Source organism: Trichosurus vulpecula, chromosome 1 (genome assembly GCF_011100635.1).
Source record: "Trichosurus vulpecula isolate mTriVul1 chromosome 1, mTriVul1.pri, whole genome shotgun sequence".
Classification (NCBI taxonomy): Eukaryota; Metazoa; Chordata; class Mammalia; order Diprotodontia; family Phalangeridae; genus Trichosurus; species Trichosurus vulpecula.
In genome coordinates, this window is record NC_050573.1 from 4,822,099 (window position 1) to 4,844,794 (window position 22,696).

Genomic DNA, 22,696 nt, shown 5'->3' on the forward strand with positions numbered 1-22,696 from the left:
GGGAGCAGAGCTCTTGGCGCCCTCTGCACCATGGCCTGGCCTGTTGTCTGCCTCTTACTGCTCACTGTCTGCTCAGGTCAGGGCTGCCCTCAGAACCCTCCTTATCCTACTCCCTCATCCCTGCCCTTGGCCTCTCTGGTCAGGATCTCAAAGCACCTTGTCCTTTGTTTCTTATTCTAGGACATTAATGTGTGTCTATGTTTCTAGGTTCCTTCTCCCAGCTTGTGCTGACTCAGTCCCCCTCCATGTCTGTGTCCCTGGGAGCCACAGCCAGACTCACCTGCACCCTGAGCAGTCAGCACAGCACCTACCCTATTGCTTGGCACCAGCAGAGCCCAGGAAAGGCACCTCGGTATCTCATGTATGTTACCAGCAGTGGAGGTGCAAGCAGGGGCGATGGGATCCCTGATCGCTTCTCTGGCTCCAGCTCTGGCGCAGACCGATACTTGTCCATCAGCAACATCCAGCCTGAGGATGAAGCTGATTACTACTGTCAGACAGGTTACAGCACTGGTAGTGTGGGTGCTTTAACACAGTGATACATTTAGTGAGGAAGAGAGACAAAAACTTCCCCTGATACCCCAGGCCCAGCTTCACACCTGGACCCAGGCTTCTGACACACTCTGCATCAACAGGCCTGGGTCAAGTCTTTCTGTCTCTGTTTGTGTCTGTCTCTTTCCATAAAGAAAATTATATTGTTGTACCAGAAGCGAGCGAGACACACCACAGAGTATAAGTTTTAAGTGGAGAATTTATTAGCCGGCGGCCATCGGGGTACGGCACCACAAATCAATGGCAAATGTGTTGGGGTGATGGCTTGGCTTATATAGGATATGGGGGTACAGAGTAAGGGGGAAGAGGAACAAAGGTCCTGGCTGATCAAAAGATTCAGTCAGGTTATCGTACTAGTGGGATAATCTCATTTACATTCCTTGGTGGAGTCACAGAGTCCCAGGGATATCTCCCAGGAAGGGTCTGTCAAGTTATCTCTCAGTGGGATGGTCCTATCTATTGACATTCCAGGAAGGAGCCAAGGAGTCTCAGGGATATCTGCTAGACAGGATCTGCCAGGTTATCTCTCAGTGGGATGGTCCTATCTATTGACATTTCAGGAAGGAGCCATGGAGTCCCAGGGGGTTTGCTAAATACCAAAGATATCTGAATCCATTCTTTCTGGGGAGGCTTGTCAGTAGCTAGGGGTTACTCAGGGGTTCCTAATTTCCCTTGTATTACATTCCCCACTTTTTTCTTCATGGGAATTTCAAATCCTTGAAAAAAGGAACGACCTGATGGGGCATAGCAATAAAATTAGGAGGCCAACCAAAACGCTAAGCAGGGGTGACAATAAAAGAAACGCTAGGTCGTTGGCCCCAGGGGAAGGCCAGACCTAGTTGGAAGACTCAAGGAGGGTCCAAGGAGCCTCCCCAGGTACTACAGTCCAGAAATTTTAAAAAAATGGCATAAAACATCCCACATTTCCCCCTTTTTGGTCAAAGGCAAACTGAAAGTTTCGCCTAAAGACCAATTAAAGGTATGGAAAAGACTCTATTTTCCACAGGGTGAAGTTTTAAAATCCCTATCTAGGTGGAGTCAGGTTTTCCCTTTTCTGTATTTGGACATCCCCAGGGATGGGCAGAAATTGTAAACTAATTGTAAGTAAGCAGAGGGAACATAATAAAAGTTCAGGAAAAGCAGTCTTGGGAACACAAGGACGCAGAAGGGAAAAAAGCAGGTCTTTGCTCAGGTTCTGGTTCCGGATCCCGTGAGAAAGCCGTCCGCGTCTGGTGCTGTCCCTCTCAGGCTCTTGGAACCGCAGGGCAAGGTCTTCTATAGGCCCAGATGTCCACTCCTCACAATGTTCATTTAAAGCAGTATTTTAAAATCCCAGATGCCTGATTGTAGTTATCTGGTCCCTTGATAGTAAAAGAGAGTTCTGCTTCTCTGGTTCAGATCTAGAAATTCTCAGACAATTTTAACTTACTATAACTTACAGATACTTTACAAAGGGGATATATTTTCACTTGTACCATTATCTTATACAATTTTCTTGTATTAGCATCCAAATTTAAGATCTTATTACCAAAACACACTTAACAGCTCGAATTTCCAGAATTGATAAATTTTTAGAGCCAATCATACACATCTGTACATAATTCTTAGGGGAATCAATCAATTGCCTTTTTTCAAAATTCGCTATCTCTTCCTTTTATTAGACATTTATCACATTACATCTTTGCCTTATTTGCTTTGCCTAATCATTTTCCCCTTTCGGAGGATGTTATCCCTATATTATTTCAATGTTTTATTTGGTCATGAACATAAGTTAAAATTGTAAGCTATTCATACCTGTATCCTATTATAATAACTCAGAGATATTTCAATATCCATCTATCTAGCACCTAAGAGATTTAGCATAGTGCTTACAAAACTTCTTGACAATTTAAATTTGCTATGAAAGAAACGAGGGACTATGTCATATAACTTAACAGAAAGAAAGAACTTCCTTAGCTCTGTTTGATTCCAGGCACGAGTCATATCTGATAGCCAATCTTATAGTCACCAGGTGCTGAAAGCAGGGCTTAGGAGTAACCAGGTGGGGACTTTCCTTTTCAGAAAGGAAATAGCAGAGTTGGGAAATAAAGTCAGGAAGATCCTACCTAGGCTGTGTCCAAGGTCGTCTTCACGACTGACTGCTCCCAGGCAGACCCACCTTAAATTCTCAGCTTGCAATGCCTGCCATGCCATTACTGGCTTCATGTGACTTAGTCCTGTAATCAGAGCTTAAGACAATATTAAATTGTAGTCCCATAAAATCTTAAATAGCAAATAAATATCCTTCAGATAAGACTGCCCAAATTTTATTGAGCTAATAATTATCAAATCAAGCTACATAACTTTTCCATCTTCTAAAAACTTCCTCACACTCATCTCCAACTTACTTTGACCTTCTGAAACTATCATTCTCGGGACAGGAGAGGCTTAGCTAACTCCCATTTGTCCCCAAACTTTCTTATCTGCCTTTCCTATTTTCCCTCAACCTTAATTCACCTTTCCAAATCTTTCAAACCTAGTACTAAGTCTTCTTTACATTTCAACCATAAGACAAAACAACTCATAAGTTAGTACTTTCATTGTCATAACTGTGTATACTGGAATCCCATTCCAGCTTCTTAAACACACAAAGACACACAAAAAAAAGGGGATTTGTTTTTCGTGATAACTCATTCTAAAAGAAGGAACACTTATTAAAAAGATCTGCCATCTCACCTCCCCCCTGAGGGTGGGTTCTTCTCCATCAGATGGCAGACTTCACTAATTAACTACTAGGCCAAACCCATCTCAAGTCTTAGTCTAATCTTATCAGTTTTTTTAAGAAGCCAGGTTGGAGGCTTCTTGACCCCTACTGTCCTCTTATTGCTGCCCCTCTCCTTTCCTTCCCTTCAGACAGGTGGGCTAAGGTGAAATTCTTTTCTTCTTATCTAAACTAAGGGCGGGGAGGAGTAAGGAATTCAGACTGTCCTTTGGAACCTCCTTACTCAAAAAAAAACTTGAATAAGACATTGAATGGGCCCTTCTATAGATAAGCATCAATTCTAATAATTCTAATAAGGATTTTTTTTTTTTATCCAGATGTTAAAAGGCATGCTCGCTAAACTTTCCTGAACACAATTATTTAGAAGGTTTTAAAATGATAGACATCTCCTTTTTCCTTAAAGCAAATTAACCCTTAAATGCTGGAATTCATTAACTAAGTTGGTGCCAAATGTCCTCACTCTCAAATATTGCACAGAATTCCTAGACATTACAAAGTTCCTTAATCAATAAGTGTTATAATGGGAGGACACTTAATTTCTATAAATTACATACTCAATTAATTAGCCTTATTGATGAGGGTTTGGGGTGAGAGGTGCTCAACACCCCAAAGTACCGACACGCCGGGTCCTGCCGAAAGAATTCAACTCAAGCCTTCTCAGCCAAGGGAAAGGATAAAGTTTATTAAGAGTTAGCCAAATAAGCCTGCCCCGAGAGATCCCACCCCTTGCGACGCCTGTAAGGAAAAAGGGCCAGACCCATCTGAGCTAGATTGGTTCTGACCGCCCTCATGGAGGCAAGATGGAGATTATATACACAAAGGTTGTGGGAGGGATTGAGGGGTGGTCTGGGGTGACCAGAGGAGGGGTCTAGGGAGGGACTTAAGGACGAGGTCAGACTCCAGGGTGGGGGAAATAGCTGAAGGCTATATGGAAATGACAGACCATGAAGGGCTAGGGTAACAGAGCTAGGGTATAGATATTTTGATCAGGATTAAGGATGGGAAACAGGATTAAGGGTGGGAAACAGCTGGACAATAGAGGACTGGGCAAGGTAGGCATTTGGGCTTAATGGTTATAGCCTCAGGCCAAGGCCAGGTCGAGTGGCAAGATTCAAGGAGAGTTCAAGAGTTCAAGGGGTTCCCAGAGACTGTGCCCTCATCATTATCACAATAATAAGGTTTACCAGGACTTAAAAAAAGCTTTTTCCATAAGAATTCCTCTACACAGAAAACTCACACAAGATTGATAAGAATTCATGACTAGATGGTTTCAAAAGTTCTTGTTTCAGTTAATAACCTCAATTTCTTAATTAACTACGATTCTTAATCTAACAACATCCAGATTATAAGAGAATTATTCTCTAACAGCACAGGTAATGCGATGTTAACCAATTTGTATATAATAACAAACTTAGAAATAAGTACACCACAAGCAATTATCATGTATCTAAAACTTGAAACAGATTCCAATTAATTACCAATCTAGTGATCATAACTGAGTTGGATAAGCAAATCAAATCTGATTCATAACCACTAGTGGTAACATTTTAATTTCTAAGGCCCAATACTCTCTGCATTGTAAAAGATTACCACATTTTTTAATATTGCTGATACATCTGTTTGTCAAATTACACAATTTAGAAATGTACCAGAGCCCTAAACATAATTATGCATTTTAAAACTTGAAACAACCCTTTTATCAATTTAGGTGATCACATTTCTAAATCTCCTTGCACAGAGAATCTTTCATATCATTATTTGAAACTATAACTTTAAATCACCAGATATATTCTCATAATAGAAAACTTTTTCACACAGAAAGTCTGTTCTCATGGTTAAATATCAGTATTATTAATTATTTACTTGTTATAACCACATATAACAGTTCCAAATTTTATCACATCCCTTTAAAAACCCAATTCACATATATCAAAATCAGATTAAAATTGCTATAATATCATTTCTTACCACACAATGGTCTTCTCAAATTTCACAATCTAAGAGAATTTTGGGAACACAATGCAAGTTTAGAAATACAGAAACAATAATTTTCAGATGACGTCTATTGCATTTCCAGATACACATATAAAAATTATTCAGCTTATTACTTTTGGTATTATATATTAATGTATTAATATATAATACATGTATCACATATACTAATACATTAACATCCCAAATACACTTTATTTAGCTGTATATTCTTCAGCACCACTACCTCTGGTCCAGGTATAGGAACTTTTGCCTGGCCATGAATGAACTTATGAAAGAAAGAGAAACTTAATTTTGCACCCACTTTTCCAAGCTTCATCTTATACAAAAATGCCTAAAAGGATTTTTTTCGGACTCCCAAGGAAGATAAGGGCAGGAAAAAATCCCTTTTAGTTTTCTAAAGGGCTTCTCCCTAGGTGGGGCCTGGCAGCCCCTTGAGGGCAAGGAGCCTACCCTCCCAAGCACTAACTAACCAGCCCTGTTTCTTTACAAGTTTCCTTTAGCTTCAGCTCTGATAACCTTTCAATGTGGAGGGTGGGGGAAGGGTGAGACCAGGAGCAGCACATGGCAGCCAAGAGGAGCACATGGACTCCTGACTAGACAGGTAATCTCAAGCTGCTACTCTACCACCCCCTAAATTCCTTATACAGGTTTTCTATCTCTCTCTTTCACAAATTCACCTTTTAAACTTTACCACAAGGACGGGCTACAAAGGTACCCAGGGGCACAGGACTGACTGTCAGTCTATGAATTTCTATCCCTCTCCTCATTGCCCGGTGGGGAGGGCGATTTAAGTTTTTCCCTACAGTTCTCCAGCATTCTCTTCTAATCTGATCCGGGAGGAGAGGAGTTTGATTCAACTGCTCTAACTTTTACTGCAGCCCTAGTGAAAAGATCTCAATGATTGTAATTCAAGTAAAACTTCACCCCTTGCTCACTCCCAAAAACCTCTTTTGTACTTGAATCTAAGGGAATCTGGGACTAAGACAAATGCGAGAGTCCCGCTGAAGACTTTAACGAAGGTTTTAGCCAGAAGGCATTCATTGGGAGGAGATGTTTCCAGCAAGAGTGAGCTCCTGGAATGGATTTACAATTTCAGGAGATCTTTCTTCCCAAATTCAACTAACCAATTTCCAAACTTTTTAACAATTTAAAACCCAGAATTTGCCAAATTTTAACCCATTCCCCATAGTTCCACGCTGGCCAAACGGGAGCCACAAGGAAGGGAGTCTTTGTTTCCCTAGTGGCAGCCTGATATTTCTGGCTGCCTATGTTTCAGATTTTTTAACAAAACATAGACATTTCACAATTGACACAGACACGCTAACAGAGACGAACTCAAAACACAACAAAATTCACGGTGTGGATCGAACTGAAGGCTAAGCAGGTCCCCTCAGAGGAAAGATTTCCTCCTCAAAGATACGACCCCCAATCTCTCTCACACCTCCAACACAAAACAGAGACCAACAGCATGGGCTAATTGGAGGAAAAACAAATCCCCTTGAAGAGGTTTCCTCTTCAAGGAAAACACCCCCAATCTTCCCATACCCAAACAGACCCGGTAGCATGGGTTAACTGAGGCTAAGCAGGTCCCCTCAGAGGGAAGAAAATAAACCAGGTTCCCTCTTCAAGGAAAACACCCCAATCTTCCCACACCCAACACAAAACATATAACCAATGGCATGAGTTAACTGGGGCTAAGCAGGTCCCCTCAGAGGAAAGAAAATAAACCAGGTTCCCTCTTCAAGGAAAACACCCCAATCTTCCCACACCCCAATAGGAAGGGTGGCGTCCCAGCCCTCCTAGCTCTGTACCACAGCCTCGTCAGGGTTTAGCATGGTATCAGAGACCCAAATGGCTAGCCCCAAACCAGAAATCAAACCAGAAAACCTTACCTCTAGAGGTCTACAAAACCAGAATTCTCCGTAGGCCGAAAAGGGACAGGTCAGCAAAGAGTCCATTCTCCGAGACCATCACTCCACATCAGGGTCCTAGGAAAAGAAATCCCCAGGAGCCGGCCCTCTGAAGTGAGAGAAGGTGGATCGGGGGCAGAGACTCCCTGTTGAGGTCCGGAATTCTGTGTGTGTCTCCAGGGCGGTAACACGAAATACCGCCACATCTCGCTGGGGCCTCCAAAATGTTGTACCAGAAGCGAGCGAGACACACCACAGAGTATAAGTTTTAAGTGGAGAATTTATTAGCCGGCGGCCATCGGGGTACGGCACCACAAATCAATGGCAAATGTGTTGGGGTGATGGCTTGGCTTATATAGGATATGGGGGTACAGAGTAAGGGGGAAGAGGAACAAAGGTCCTGGCTGATCAAAAGATTCAGTCAGGTTATCGTACTAGTGGGATAATCTCATTTACATTCCTTGGTGGAGTCACAGAGTCCCAGGGATATCTCCCAGGAAGGGTCTGTCAAGTTATCTCTCAGTGGGATGGTCCTATCTATTGACATTCCAGGAAGGAGCCAAGGAGTCTCAGGGATATCTGCTAGACAGGATCTGCCAGGTTATCTCTCAGTGGGATGGTCCTATCTATTGACATTTCAGGAAGGAGCCATGGAGTCCCAGGGGGTTTGCTAAATACCAAAGATATCTGAATCCATTCTTTCTGGGGAGGCTTGTCAGTAGCTAGGGGTTACTCAGGGGTTCCTAATTTCCCTTGTATTACAATATGATAGGGTGAGGTCACACTTAGAGTATGTGATAGAAATGGACTATGAACCTAGATCTTCTGACCCCAGAACCGGTGTTTTCTGCCATGTCCCACAGGCAGACTCATAAAAGACTGATCCCAGGGCTTTACCTAAGCCTTCAGGCATGGGGATTGGGCTGGGGAAGAGCAGACAAAGGGAGACTCTGCCATAATTTGGTTGCCGCAGCTGGGATCCTGTTTGCTCTCACAAAGAGCAGTCTGTCTAAGGTGACCCTTGGACACTCAGCAGTGCTTATAAGGCCGTGACCACAGACACCTTCAAGGGCAAACATAGACCTTACAAGGAAGCGTGAACAAAAAAGCTGGAGCCAGCTGCTGACAGTGCCTGAGCAATATTTGCACACTTCCGTGAACAAGAGCCTGCACCTCCAGCATTCCCTGACTGGTATCCCCTGAAGTGAGCCTGAATCCTACAGACTGCCAACCCTGCACAAAATCTCAAACATTAGGTCACATCCCTTCCAGGCACTGCCAAGCAGGCAGAGGTCATCACCACCCCACCCACCAGCTCACACTGCCTTGGCATTATAGGCTATTGGACTAGTTCTACTCATTGTCAATACAAGAAGGCTAGTTCACCACCCAAACAATAATGCCCCTGTAGTGCACCTAAAGGACCCTCTATTGAGACAGCTGACGGGCACACCATAAATAGAGAGAGAGAGACTGCTGGAGCTGGAGTCACGAAGACCTGAGGTCCAATCTGCCCTCACACAATTAGGAACTGTTTCAAACTTGCTAAATCAGTCAGCCTTTCTCAGTCTCGGTTTCTTCCTCTGTTAAACAGGCATAATAATAGCCCCTAGCTCCTAACGTTGTTTTTTTAACATAGTACTTCATTTTTTTCCAATTACATGTAAAGATAACTATTTAAAATTTTTTTAGATTCATTATTTTTAGTTTGCAAAACTCAGTTCCACAAGTTTTTGTTTCAAAGTTTCTTCCCTTCCCTCCCCTCCCCCTTCCGTCCAAGACACCACGGAATCCTATATATGTTCTACATAAACCTTCACATTAAACTTATTTACACAATAGTCAAGTTGTAAAGAAGAATTATGACCAATGGAATGAATCAGGTGAAATAAGAAACAAAACCAAAAAAGAAGAGGAAAAAAAAGAGAGAGCAAATAGTTTGCCTCAATCTGCATTCTTTTTCTGGAAGTAGAAAGCTCTTTCCATCATGAGTCCTCTGGAGTTGTCTTTGAACCTTGTATTGCTGAGGAGAGCCAAGTCTATCAAAGTTAATCATCACAGAAGCAATATGTCTATGGTTGTGTACAATGTTCTCCTGGTTCTGCTCCCCTCACTCAGCATCACATCATGTAGGTCTTCCCAGGTAATTATGAAGTCCGTATCTTCCCCATTTCTTATGGCATAATAGTATTCCATTACATTCATATACCACAACTTGTTTAGCTATTCCCCAATTGATGGGCATGCCCCTGATTCTTGGCTACCACAAAAAGAGCTGCTATAAATATTTATGTACATACGGGCCCCTTTCCCACTTGTGTGATATCTTTGGGATACAGCCCTAGAAGTGGTATTGCTGGGACAAACCACATTTTTATAGCCCTTTGGGCAAAATTCAAAGTTGCTCTCCAAAATGGCTGGATCAGTTCACAACTCCACCAACAATGCAACAGTGTTCCAATTTTCCCACATCCTCTCCAGCATTTATCATTTTCCTGTTTTGTCATGTTAGCCAATCTGACAGGAGACAGGTGGTACCTGAGAGTTGTTTTGATTTGCATTTCTCTAATCAATAGTGATTTAGACCATTTTTTCACATGACTATAGATATCTTTAATTTCTTCCTCTGAAAACTGCCTGCTCATTTCCTTCCACCATTTCTCATCTGCTTTGTTTTTTTTTTCTGGAGGTAGATATCATTTTTCCTCATGAGTCCTTTGAGATTGTCTTGGATCATTGTGCTGCTGGGAATAGCTAAGTCATTCAAAGTTGATCATTGTACAGCATTGCTTTTGTTGTGTACGATGTGGTCCTGGTTCTGCTCACTTCACTCTGCATCAGTTCATGAAAGCCTTCCAGGTTTGTCTGAAATAATCCTGCTCATCGTTTTTTATAGCAGAATGGTATTCCATAACAATCATTTACCACAGGTTGTTCAGCTATTCACGCATTGATGGGCATCCCCTCAAATTCCAGTTCTTTGCTACCACAAAAACAGCTATTATAAATAGTTCTCTACATATAGGATTTTTCCCTTTTTGATCTCTTTGAGATATAGACATAGTAGGTCTACTGCTGGGTCAATACGTATGCACAATTTTATGACCTTTTGACCATAGTTCCAAATTGTACTTCAGAATGATTGAATCAGTTCACAGCTCCACCAATAATGTATTAATTAGTGTCCCAAATTTCCCATATCCTCTCCAATATTTACCATTTTTCTTTTCTATCATCTTAGCCAATCTGATAGGTGTGAAAGATGCCTCCCAGTTATTTCAATTTGCATTTCTCTAATCAATAGCTATATAAGGCAGGGGTAGGAAACCCGTGGCTTACAGGCCACGTATGGCCTTCTAGGTACCTGGGTGTAGCCTTTTGACCCACTCCAAGTTTAACATAACAAATCCTTTTCTTAAGGTGATATGTTCCTTAAAGTTTGGATGTAGTCAAAGCTGCACAGCAGGACCTAGAGGGTCACCTGTGGTTTCTAGACCATAGGTTCCATGCTCCTGGTTTAGAGCATTTTTTCATAGGAATATAGATAGCTTTGGTTGCTTCGTCTAAAAAACATCTTTTCAGATCCTTTGATCATTTATAAATTGGGGAATGACCTGTAGTCTTATGAATTTGAATCAGTCCTAAAAATAGTAGAGAAATAATTGTAACAGAAACAATTGTAAAAAATTATCCCAGCTTTCTGCTTTTCTTCTGAACTTCATTGCATTGGTTTTGCTTGTGCAAAAACTCTTTATTTAAAATTATTTGATAGTTAAAATAATCAAAATTTCCATTTCACTTCTTCTAATGTTCTCTTCTCCTAAACATTGCTGATTTAGACACACATTTTTAAGGGTCAAGTCACTTTCCTCATCACTATACAGTGAAATGTTCTGGCCATGAACAAAAGCACTACAATGGATCAATACCTCATGCTGGGATTCAACATGTCCCTACTTATTTGTTAATTGACAAGAAGCCTTTTCTTTGGAATTTTAAGCATCCAGGACACCTGAGGGAGAGACAAGATGTAGCATGTGCCAGGCAACTCAAACCACTGCCACTGATCTGAACACTATCTCCTCTAAAACTCTAAAGGAGACAGCAGAGAAGATTGAACACAGGAGCTTCAGGAATGGCAGTGCTTCATGAACCACACACCTACTTCCAGCCAAGACCCCACAGCTGTCTTTAAGGGGAGAGATTAGTTTGTACAAATGACTGACTTTCCTCAGCAACACCAGCAACAACTGCTCACCAACTACCACCAAATGGCTGACAACCACAACAGAGCTAGGAATAGCAGCATCCCCCAATCCAGGGATCCTGTTTCTAGCTTATTCATCACAACCACCACCCATGGGAGGCTCTCTTGTGGAGGAGGGTTAGCCATCTTCAGCAACATCAACCAACTGCTACCCACAGCTCAGATTTGCCAACCTGCTAGAAGCTAGTAACTTCTCCCCCGGGGGAAAGACAGGAGGTAGCATGTACCAAGCAGGTCTAACCACTATCATGACCTTCACCACCATCACTCCTAGGATCATGTGGACAATGGATACTTGTCCATCAGCCACATCCAGCCAGAGAATGAAGACTGGCCACACCCCTTGTAGTATATCAATGTACCAGAATACTGCTGCACTGGAAGAAATGATATGCATGATGAACACAAAGAATAATGGAAAGATCTGTACAACCTGATACAGAGCCAAGTAAACAGAGCCAAATTACCAACATACAAAATAATGACAATGACATAAACGATAAAGACAATGAAACACCAAAATGTCAAAAGCAAATGGAAAAAAAATGATGGAGTAAAAAAATTGTTGGAGTCAAGTGGGACCCGAGTGAAGAGATATGAAGACATTCCCAGCCCACCACTTCATGGAGGTGGGAGGTGGGCAGGTGATCTCAGACATTCCTAAGGTATTGATCAATTGTGCCGAATTCTTTTTTTCCTTTCTAAAAACATACTATTTGGGGAAATCAAGCTTGCTGGCATGGGTGCCTGGCTGGTGTGGGAGGCTGGGCTGGCCGGTGGCCTGAGACAGCTACTTACTACACTGACGATGTTTCACGATGAGGTGGAGATAGAAGACTTCGAGTACAAAGAGGAAACAGAGATATATTTCTATCCCTGTCCCTGTGGGGATAACTTCTTTATCACCAAGGAAGATTTGGAGAATAGGGAAGAGGTGGCTGCCTGTCCCAGCTGCTCCCTCATAATCAAGGTGATCTATGACCAAGATCAGTTTATGTGTGGGGAAATAGCCTGTGTACCTTCGACCAGCACAGACTTAGCTAAATGCTGAAGAAAGCTTTGAAAACCTAATTAATACCAAATAACCAAAGGAGGTGCCCAGGTGGATATTAAATGGGAAAATGAAAACTTCTGAATAACAAGAGGGCCTTTTGGTTTCTTGTTTTGTTTTTGTGTGTTTGAAGTGTATTCCAAAGCATAGCTTCTTTACATCAGTTGCCCCATTAATCTTGAAAATAAAGAAATAAATCGACAGAGGGGACAAAGCTAGATTTTTATAATTGAACTTGAGTCTTAATTTCAGTCGAAATCTTTTCTTTTTCCAGAATTCAAAGGAAGAATTCCAAATCAGCATGCGATCCTATAGTCTAATCATTTATGTCACAAAACCTATTAACTTTGATATTTGTTATTTGCAAAGTATTATCTATTTGCATAATCAGTAGTAGTCACTGATGCTCATCTAATTGGCTTCAACATGAGAAACCTTGTCAGTAGCTGAATTGTAATAGCACTAGGTGAGTGAGTTGTCATCTTGTTTTCTTGACATCTTGTCATATCCTAACTTCATTAAGTAAAAGCAATGGATATTAATATTTATTTCAGAGGAAAATAAGTGACCTTTATCCTCAGAGGATAAAAGTCTTCTGTGTCTTAGATACTAGAAACAAGACTCAATGAGAAATTGCAGGAGACTTCGGGATTCTCAAGTCATGCTTTCTCAGAACTAAGAGGCACATAAAAAGGCAAGTGTCAGGGCTTGATGACAAGAACAAAGTGGTGGCCAAAGGGGAAAAAATGAAAGACGCAAACCCCGTTGAGTCAGGAAGTGAACCAGTTGACTCTTCCAGACCAGAGCCAATGATGTCCAAGAAAGGTGGCTTTGTGTATTTTGGTGCCATTACAACATTGTGTCCATTGCATGTAGAAAAGGTGAAGCATCTCCATTAACCATACCCATTGCTGAATATCATCTTTAAAATGTGAGTGAGGCTTATTCTGGGTGACAACACTAGTAAGGACACATTTGAGGCAGGTGTCATTTATGTGACTTACAACTAAATCAGATCCTAATAGCCCTAAAAGAGGAGGCTTGCTGTGGAGGGAGGAAAAAAGGCATGTGGACAGTCTTTGCTGTTGTGATGATATTAGTGAGACATTAGAGCCATACGTGGGGAAAATGGAAAATCCACAGACGATGAAAGGCATGAATCATATTCCCTGTTAGCAAACACGCGTCGATGACTAAAAAGTTATTTTGGTATTGACTTCTGCAATTAGAAAAAGTGGCTTGCCAAAGTAGATACTTCGTTTCTGTTAGATATGCTGTGTATACCAATATTTAAATTAAAACATGTGCATGTTCCTTTTATACCTGTCAGTCCTTCAAGGTGAGGGAGAGGGAGAGAATGAACTAAGTTATCCAACCAGCTAGGTCCCCTTTCAGGCAGCTCGGTCTACTCACAGAGTCAAGGGTGAGTCCATGAAAAGGCCTGAGCCTAAAAGGGCCAGGGTCTCCCATTGCATTCTGGGCCATCTCCAGTCATCCTGGTGAATATCAGGCCACTGGACCCAGATGGCTCTGGAGGAGAAAGTGAGGCTGGTGACCTTACACAGCCTTCCCTCGCTCAAATCAAAGTCAACTGCAAGTCATGTCATCATTTCCCTGATGTCACGGTCCTCTTTGAAAATGAAGGATAAACACAGCCTACAAGGGGTACACGAACTTAATAGACCAAGGGATGATGAACTAAAAGTTGAGTATCTGAAGCACTTGGTTACATGGACTGCAAAGGATTGTAGCTGTTCTAGAAATATGGAAATGGCATTTGATGCAGTGAGGAGCCCCCTTGATGCATGGGACACAGACTCATACAAAAAGCGAAGCCAGCCTTGAACACCAGTGATGGCTTGGACAAAAGGAGCATCCACACTGACTCAGACTAGAATGAGGTACAAAGAGAAATGGATTGCCCAATCAGTATTGATGTTTTTGTAAATGTTGGCTACCTCTGCTGTTATTTTGTCAAGGACAGGCACCTTTAATGTGAAATTTGTAGCTAGCACAAGGAAGAAGAAAAAGAAGCTGCTTGAGTCCACGAATCCTGCAAGAAGAGAAGCTTGGACAATATGAACAGTGCCTGAATTTGTGATAAATTAGAGTGCCGTGAGTGACTCTGTCCACAGCTGCTGAGTTTGTTTGAGGGTCTGAACCACAGGAAAAGTCCAAGTTCAGCGTTGTGTATCTGACATATAACTGGATTCCAGTTGCTCCAAAAGGAGAATTCTTTCCCATTCATTCCATCTTTGACTCCCTTCTAGTAGCCTTCTTGTTTATTGTGTTTTCACCTCTTGAGCATTAGCCAAACTGCTGCCAGTTCAAGCTCTGCTCCCTGGTGCTGGCCTACTATGGCCACTAATGGCAGCAGTTGGATGGGGGGCCATTGTGGGACCTGGAGAAATTCTGAAGTGAAGAGTGTACAGATGAGATGTACCAAAGCTATCTGGGGCCTGACTAGGGCTAGGAACAGGGTGAGGCTTCTGCAGTCAGGCAGTTCTGTGTCCAGATTGGCGCGAGGGTGTGGCAGCTCCAAATATCCCTTTCCAACTTTCTCACCTTTGTGCGGAAAAATGTCCTATCTCTGGCATAAGTTGAGGATCCTTCCTCCTTCCCATGATTCCCAAGATGGCTATTGGGGGGTAGGAAGCTGTTATCTGTAGCCTCTGCTTCTTTCCTATGGGATCTCTGAGTACTATAGCTGGTTGTGAGACACGAGGATCATGGGATTGGAATGGCTTCCCCCTAACAAAGGGGATGTGGTGGAACTTACCTATGATTCTAGATGCTATGGGGTCATTTAGGCTGAGGTGGATATTTCCTGCCAACTTCTAATTGGGAGAGACCTTTTTGACTGGTTTTAGAGGTTAAAAGAAATGAAAAGCAATTACAAGGTACCTACAAAGTAGTAAACATTATGGGCGTGTGTCTTTCCCTCGGAGACTGGCCCTTAAATTGTCTGGCTGTTACTAGAAGGACAACTTTGGGCAGTGAGGATCAAAGGCCCTCTGACAGATGTACAGGAAACCTCAGGTTTACACAAGGGAAATTTGTGCTGTTATGTATTCGGTAGGGGAGGGAAAAAGTGATTCCCAATACACCAAGACCCTAACAAAGGGGGTGGGGGAAGGCCTAAATCATGAATTTATCAATGTATATGTATAAATATGCATGCATATATATTCTATAGCAGGCAATATCAATTCATCTACATTCCCCAGAGGAAGGGTGCCACTTGGCAGTTACAAAATTTTTAAACATCTGAATAGATATTATAAGAAAAGTCATAAAACCAAACTAAATACTATGAAATGAATCACAGCAGTCATGGTTTAATGGGCCCACAACACAGGCCCAGGAGCCTCGTGGGCATAGCAGAGGCTGCAGAAGGGGCAATGGCACCCAGTGTCTGAATTCTGGAGAGGCCCATTGTTGTCATTTCTGAGGGGCTGTTGGGTTTCACCCCGGTCTGAGGGTTAAGCCAGAACAGTGCAGTAAAAGTTGAGTGACATGAACTTTGGAATTTATTTCACTTGCATTGTAATAACAATAATTGTATAATACTTGCTAGTTTCCAAAGGACTTTTCTCATGACATTTTCTTAATTGTGTCACTGGTGTGTTTCCATAAGAGCATCTTTGTAATGCTAAGTGCAAGTAGACTTAGAAGTTTTGAATCTCCAAAACAAGTTCAGAGTACCCTGCCCTTTCTAACCTTTTGTATTCTAATGAGTGGGGTATTCAGGTCTTAGGACTGGTATTTCTAAAGGGGGATTTGGGGAAGCAGGGTGGTACAGTACACTGTCCAAATAGGAGACCTGGATTTTTCCAGCTTTGTTACTAATTCACCGTGTGACATTTGGGTAACTCTTAGAACCCATCTAAGCTTCAGATTCCTAATCTCTAAAAGGACTGGGTTAGTTTAGGTGGGTTCTCAACTCCCAACCAGCTTGTAATAATCCATGATTCTGTGTCTACAAATTTAGGATGAATGCCTTTATTTGATGCCCTGAACCAAAATGAACTCAAATATTCATGCTCTCTTTCATGGCAAATTAAGCTTAGTTTTTCAAAGTGGTTCGGTTTCAGAAATTAAACTTTTAAAAATTCCTTAAGTAATTTCAGTTAACATAATTGTGTTTAATTACAGGTACTAGATGAACATGAGGATACCAGTCCCTGCACCCATGCAGGTATCGTCAGTGTGAGACTGAGGAGCATATTCAGTGAGGAGATTTACTTGTCAGTCTCTTTTCTTTGATCAAAATATTAACTCATGGGTTTTTATTACCCCCCTGTCCTCCATGCCCCGGCCCAGAAGAGCAGTCTTCACTACTCTTCAGGAAATAATGCTTTTGCAGCTGAACTTAGTGTTCTGTGTCATTTTTTTTAAAATAGATTGGACTGGTGGCCTTAATAATAATAACTGGCATTTGTGCAGCACTCAAAGGTGTGGCATACTGGAGAAAAAGCTGGCTTTGGAGATGGGCAATCTGGGTTCATGTATCTGACATTGGTTGTGTGACTCGGAGAATTGTAGAAGCCAACTCTAATTTGTAAAATAGTGGAAAGTGTTCATTTGGAGAAAATTTAGACTTGAGTTCTGTTTATGCCACATGAATTTGAGTCATGGCTATTCAAACAGAATCTAATTGAGTGTCGGAATGTTCTTTGGAATGGAACAAAAGTATTTAATGTATCTTATGAATCATTTTTCTTTTTAGAGTTGAACCTTTCCATCTACACACAAGATAATCAGAGCAAATTTAAAATGTTATACGTAGTAAGACCCACCAATGACTGTCTCCCTTTAATAGCCTCTGTTATGCCATTGATCTGTCAGGTGCCTAGTATATATGGTTATGCGATGCCAGTGTTTTGTTGACTATGACTTACCATGTAATGCAGTTGTTACTGCTGTCTCAAATCCAATATTATACCAAGACTGTACTGTGCAATAAAAGTATGTGTATGTAAATGCAAAAAGAAAATAGTATTTGTCATATGGGTTGGCTCTAAGGGAGGAGGAGGAGAAAAGGGAGAGATTCATGTGATATAGTGGGATTCATGGGAAACAGAAAACATCCACAAAAAATTATTTTGTAAAAATGAAAAGTGAAACCAGCATAAAAAAATTTTAAACTCTGTAGAGACTGGATGGGTTACCTGCCATCCAGGTCATCCTGGGAATTCCTGGATTTGTTTCAGTGATATTGTCCAGAATCTACATGAGATGAGTTGATATCCTCATCTCTTGTTCTGTTACAAAAAAGCAGTCTTTGTTTCCCTCACAGAAAATTAAATGTAAAAGGGTAATAAGGTAGAAGTTTGTCCTCAGATGGATTCTATCTTTACCCCATCATAAAAGATGGTAACAAAATAACAGTAATATTAATAGCACTCTCAAAATTAAACTCATTTTCAGTATCAAAGTAGGGTGATGGGGAGAGCTGGGAACAACAAAGAAAAGGTGATATATGGGGTGACGAATCTGTGAGCCTGAAAACAGCTCTGGTAGCTGTAATAACCTCCCAGGAAGCCAGAAAGGCTGGTTATTGACCTCTGGAGAGGGCACTGATTGAGTTACCTACCCGAGCCAGTGGGATGCAACTGTTCCTCTGAATCTCAGAAACTGATGGGTTCTCCAAGGTTGTAGGATCACCACACAAGCCATTATTATCATCAGCGTGTCAGGGACGAGAACAGAGAACTGATCTCTTCTGTTTGTTCTGGTACTACAAGATAGCAACGTGCTTTGGAACAAAACAAAGAGCCAGCCCGTTGTCTCCTGCTGGAAAGCCTTCAAGCACAGAAGGCCCTAATGTCCAAAGGGGGCAAACAATGAGGGCATAAGGAATAGGATGAAGACATGGGCACACTCATTATACACAAATACTATTTTAATTTACTTTTTATTAAAAGAGTGCTTGTATGTATTCCTTTTTTGAATATTGTTCCCGATCACATGCAAAATTCATTTTTTTAAATTCTGAGGTCCAAATTCTCTCCTTTTCTCTTTTTCTCCCTGCCCCAAAATGACAAGCAATTTTATATAGGTTAGATATGTGAAATCATGCAAAGCATACTTCTATATTATTCATATTGTGAAAGAAAACATGGACCAAACAAAACAAAACAAAAAACTATGAAAAAAATAAAGTGAAAATAGTCAGATTTGATCTGCATTCAGAATCCACCCATGTCTTTTCTTCTGGAAATAGATAGCATTCTTCATCATGCATCCTTTAGGATTGTCTTGGATCACTCTACTGCTGGGAATAGCTGTCACTCACAGTTGATCATTCTATGACATTGCTGTTATTGTATACAATGTTCTCCTGGTTCTGCTCACTTCACTTTGCTTCAGTTCATGTGAGTCTTTCCAGGTTTTTCTGAAATAATCCTGCTCATCACTTCTTGCAGCACAATAATATTCCATTACAATTGCATACCACACCTTGTTCAGCTATTCCTCAATTGATGGGCATCCCTTCAATTTTCAATTCTTTGCCACCACAAAAAGAGCTGTTATAAATATTTTTCTGCATATACAATTGCTTCTCTTTTTTGATCTCTGGGAGCTATAGACCTAGGAGTGGTATTGCTGGGGCAAAGGGTATGCACAGTCATACATTCTTTTAGCCATAGGTCCAAATTGCTCTCTAGAATGGTTGTATCACTTCACAACACCTCCAACAGTGTCCCAATTTTCCCACATTCTCTCCAATATTTATAGCTTTTCCATTCTGTCCTATTAGCCAGTCTGATAGCTGTGAGAGGTACCTCAAAGTTGTTTTAATTTGTATTTCTCTAATCAACAGTTATTTAGAGCATTTTATATGACTATAGATTGCCTTGATTTCTTCTTCTGAAACCTCCAGTTCATCTTTTGATCATCAAGGCAAGGTGGGGAATGACTTACATTCTTATATATTTGACTCAATTCTCTATATATTTGAGAAATGAGGACTTTATCAGAGTTACCTGTTTAAAATTTTTTTCCCAACTTTCTGCTTTCCTTCTAAACTTAGCTGCATTGGTTTTGTTTGTGCAAAAATATTTTAATTTAATATAATCAATATTATCTAGTTAATATCTCATAATGTTCTCTTCTCCTAAATATTGCTGGTCTGGGTGCATTTTGTAAGGGTCAAGTCACATTCCTTATCACTATCTCATTGAATGATTGGGCCTTGAACAAAAGCACTCCTGGACCAATATATCATGCCAGGATTCAAGATGTCCTCAATTATTTATTAATTGACAAGAACGTTTTCCTTTGGAATTCTAAGCATCCAGGACACCCGAGGGAGAGACAAGATGTAGCATGTGGCAGGCAAGTCCAACCACTGCCACTACACTGACCACCATCTCCCCATAGACTCTAAAGGAAACAGCACAGCAGACTGAACATGGGAGCTTTGGGAACAGCAGTGCTTCATGAACCACCACACCTACTTCCAGCCAAGACCAAAAGGAGAAAGATCATTTTGGACAAATGACCCAGTTTGCTCAGCCCCACCAGCAGCAACTGCTTTCCACCTACCACAAAAAAGCTGACAACCACAAGAGACCAAGGAGTAGCAGCATCTGCCACACCAGGAATCCTGTTTCTAGCTCAGTCATCACAGCCATTATCCACGGAAGTAACTTGTGGAGGAGGATTAGCCATCCTCAGCAACTATCAACAAACTGCTGCCCACAGGTCAGATGAGTCGACCTGGCAGAAGCTACTAATCCCTCCCCCGGGTTACGTGCCAAGCAGGTCAAACTACTATCACTACGTTGACCACCCTCTAATCTCAGATCATGAGGACAATCATCCAGAATTTTGAACCCCAAAGATACAGGAATAGCAATGCTCACAGCCCAGGGTCCATGGTCATAAAGCTGAGATACAACCTTGTGGACATGTAGCCTGGCAACTGCTTCTGCAGGTACCATAGTCACAACGTAGGAAGATCCGGAAAAGAAGGTTCTGGAACCCAAAGCCTTCAGCTCTGACAAATGGCTCCCACCACAAAGTGATATTATTTTAACAGTACAAGAGGAGTTAAAGAAGCATGATCATCTGCTTTGCTGCTACAACCTCAGGACCACGGGTCATTTCCATCTGACCTGCAGTCAAAATCCTACAGGAGAGGGTGAGCACCTTCAGAACAGGAACTGTCTTCATTTCACATTTGGATCAGCAGTTCTCAACATGGTGCTACCACAGTAACCACTTAATAAACACTTGTTTGTCCATTCATTCCTTGTGGCTATTACCAGATTGCTATGGCAGAGGTGGGAAAGGTAAAGATTTCTTTATCAGAATCTATCCAACTGGGTTCTCCTTGTTTGCACATACAACCAAGTGTCCTTGAGGACACTCAGCACCTTCAAAAACTGACAGCACAGTTACGTGGAGATGTGACCTTTATATGTGGATGACATCCTAGTCTTTGGGAAAATTGTGGAAGAAGGTAAGGAAAGATGCTGAAAGTATTGGATCGGCCAGAAGAAAATGCCCCACGACTTTCAATGAACAGCCCCTAGAGCTGCACAAACACTCTATTATGGATTTTGGTAAAATTATATCACAGTGAGGTGTGAACACATGCTCAGTGTAGGCAGAAGTGCCCCTGACTTGACTACATCCAAAGACCTTTTGAGATCTTAGGACTTTGTTCAAATTCCTTCATCATTAATGAACAATAACAGTGCTATCACCAAACCACTAGATACCCTCACTTGAGCAAGTGTGATTGAAGAGTAATGAAGCAGGAGAAGCAACAAACATTTGTGTGAAATTGAACCAAGCCTGTGGGTGACTTGGAGACTCAGAGAAAAACAAGCTTTCAGGACTCGGTCCCTTCCATACACAGGCACCAAGGCTGTCTCATCTCCTGAATCAATCCATCCTTTTGTCCTATAGAGAGATGGTACCTTGGAGGCCTGGTGGGTAGCAAGCAGGGGTTGCTCTGGCTGTGGGGCCCCTGAGGTTGACTCACAAGGGTGGGGTGGAGTAGGGGCCTGCAGCCAGGAGGTGGCACTGTGGGCACAGTTTTGGACAAGCAGTGGTGGAACGGGGAGCCTGGGGATCTGAGCTGGGAATCAGCCCAGCTGGCTGTGGCTGTGGCTGCTCTGGCCCCTAGGATCATTCATGCGTGACATCTCTGTTGGGCTGGGCTAAGAAATCCCAAAATACCCCATCCCTCCAAAGGTTTGCCCTCCTCATGGGACCTGTGCCACCAGAGGTATTACATGTGGGTGTGGTTAAGAAAAGCCTGCACAAGGCACAGATTTGCATTACGTCCCCTCCCACACAAAACCCAACGTAGGCTTAAGGGACAGGATAAGAGGGACCAGGAAGAACCCAGGACCAGCTGTGTGCTCTTTGGGCAGCAGAGCTCTTGGGGTCCTCTGCACCATGGCCTGGCCTCTTGTCTGCCTCTTACTGCTCACTGTCTGCTCAGGTCAGGGCTGCCCTCAGAACGCTTCTTGTCCTACTCCCTCATCCCTGCCCTTGGCCTCTCTGGTGATGGTCTCACAGCACCCTCTCCTTTTCTTCTTATTCTAGGATATTAATGTGTGTCTGTGTTTCTAGGTTCCTTCTCCCAGCTTGTGCTGACTCAGTCCCCCTCCATGTCTGTGTCCCTGGGAGCCACAGCCAGACTCACCTGCACCCTGAGCAGTCAGCACAGCACCTACACTATTGCTTGGCACCAGCAGAGCCCAGGAAAGGCCCCTCGGTATCTCATGTACATTACCAGCAGTGGAGGTGCAAGCAGGGGCGATGGGATCCCTGATCGCTTCTCTGGCTCCAGCTCTGGCGCAGACCGATACTTGTCCATCAGCAACATCCAGCCTGAGGATGAAGCCGATTACTACTGTGGGGCAGGTCATACAATTGGTAATAGCTATGAGTAACACAGTGATACATTCAGTGAGGAAGTGAGACAAAAACCTCCCCTGCTAGCCCTGGCCCAGCTTCCCACCTGGCCCTAGGCTTCTGACACACTCTGAACTACCAGGGCTGGGTCAAGTCTTTCTGTTTCTTTCTGTCTCAGTCTTTATATTCCTAACTCTATAACTCTTTCTGTATCTGTCTCTGGGTTTGTCTGTCTCTTTCAATATGGAAAATTATATGACATGCTTGAGGTCACACTTTGA

The 22,696-nt window shown here is 42.2% G+C and overlaps 2 gene segments (V, D, J or C); both read left to right on the plus strand.

The window, feature by feature from the left end:
• LOC118844435 lies at positions 1-539 on the plus strand. The segment is given in 2 exon segments: positions 1-76; positions 208-539. Coding segments are annotated over 2 exon segments (378 nt in total).
• Positions 540-21,897: 21,358 nt separating this feature from the next.
• On the plus strand, positions 21,898-22,453 carry LOC118844523. The segment is given in 2 exon segments: positions 21,898-21,999; positions 22,131-22,453. Coding segments are annotated over 2 exon segments (369 nt in total).
• The last annotated feature ends 243 nt before the right edge of the window (positions 22,454-22,696 follow it).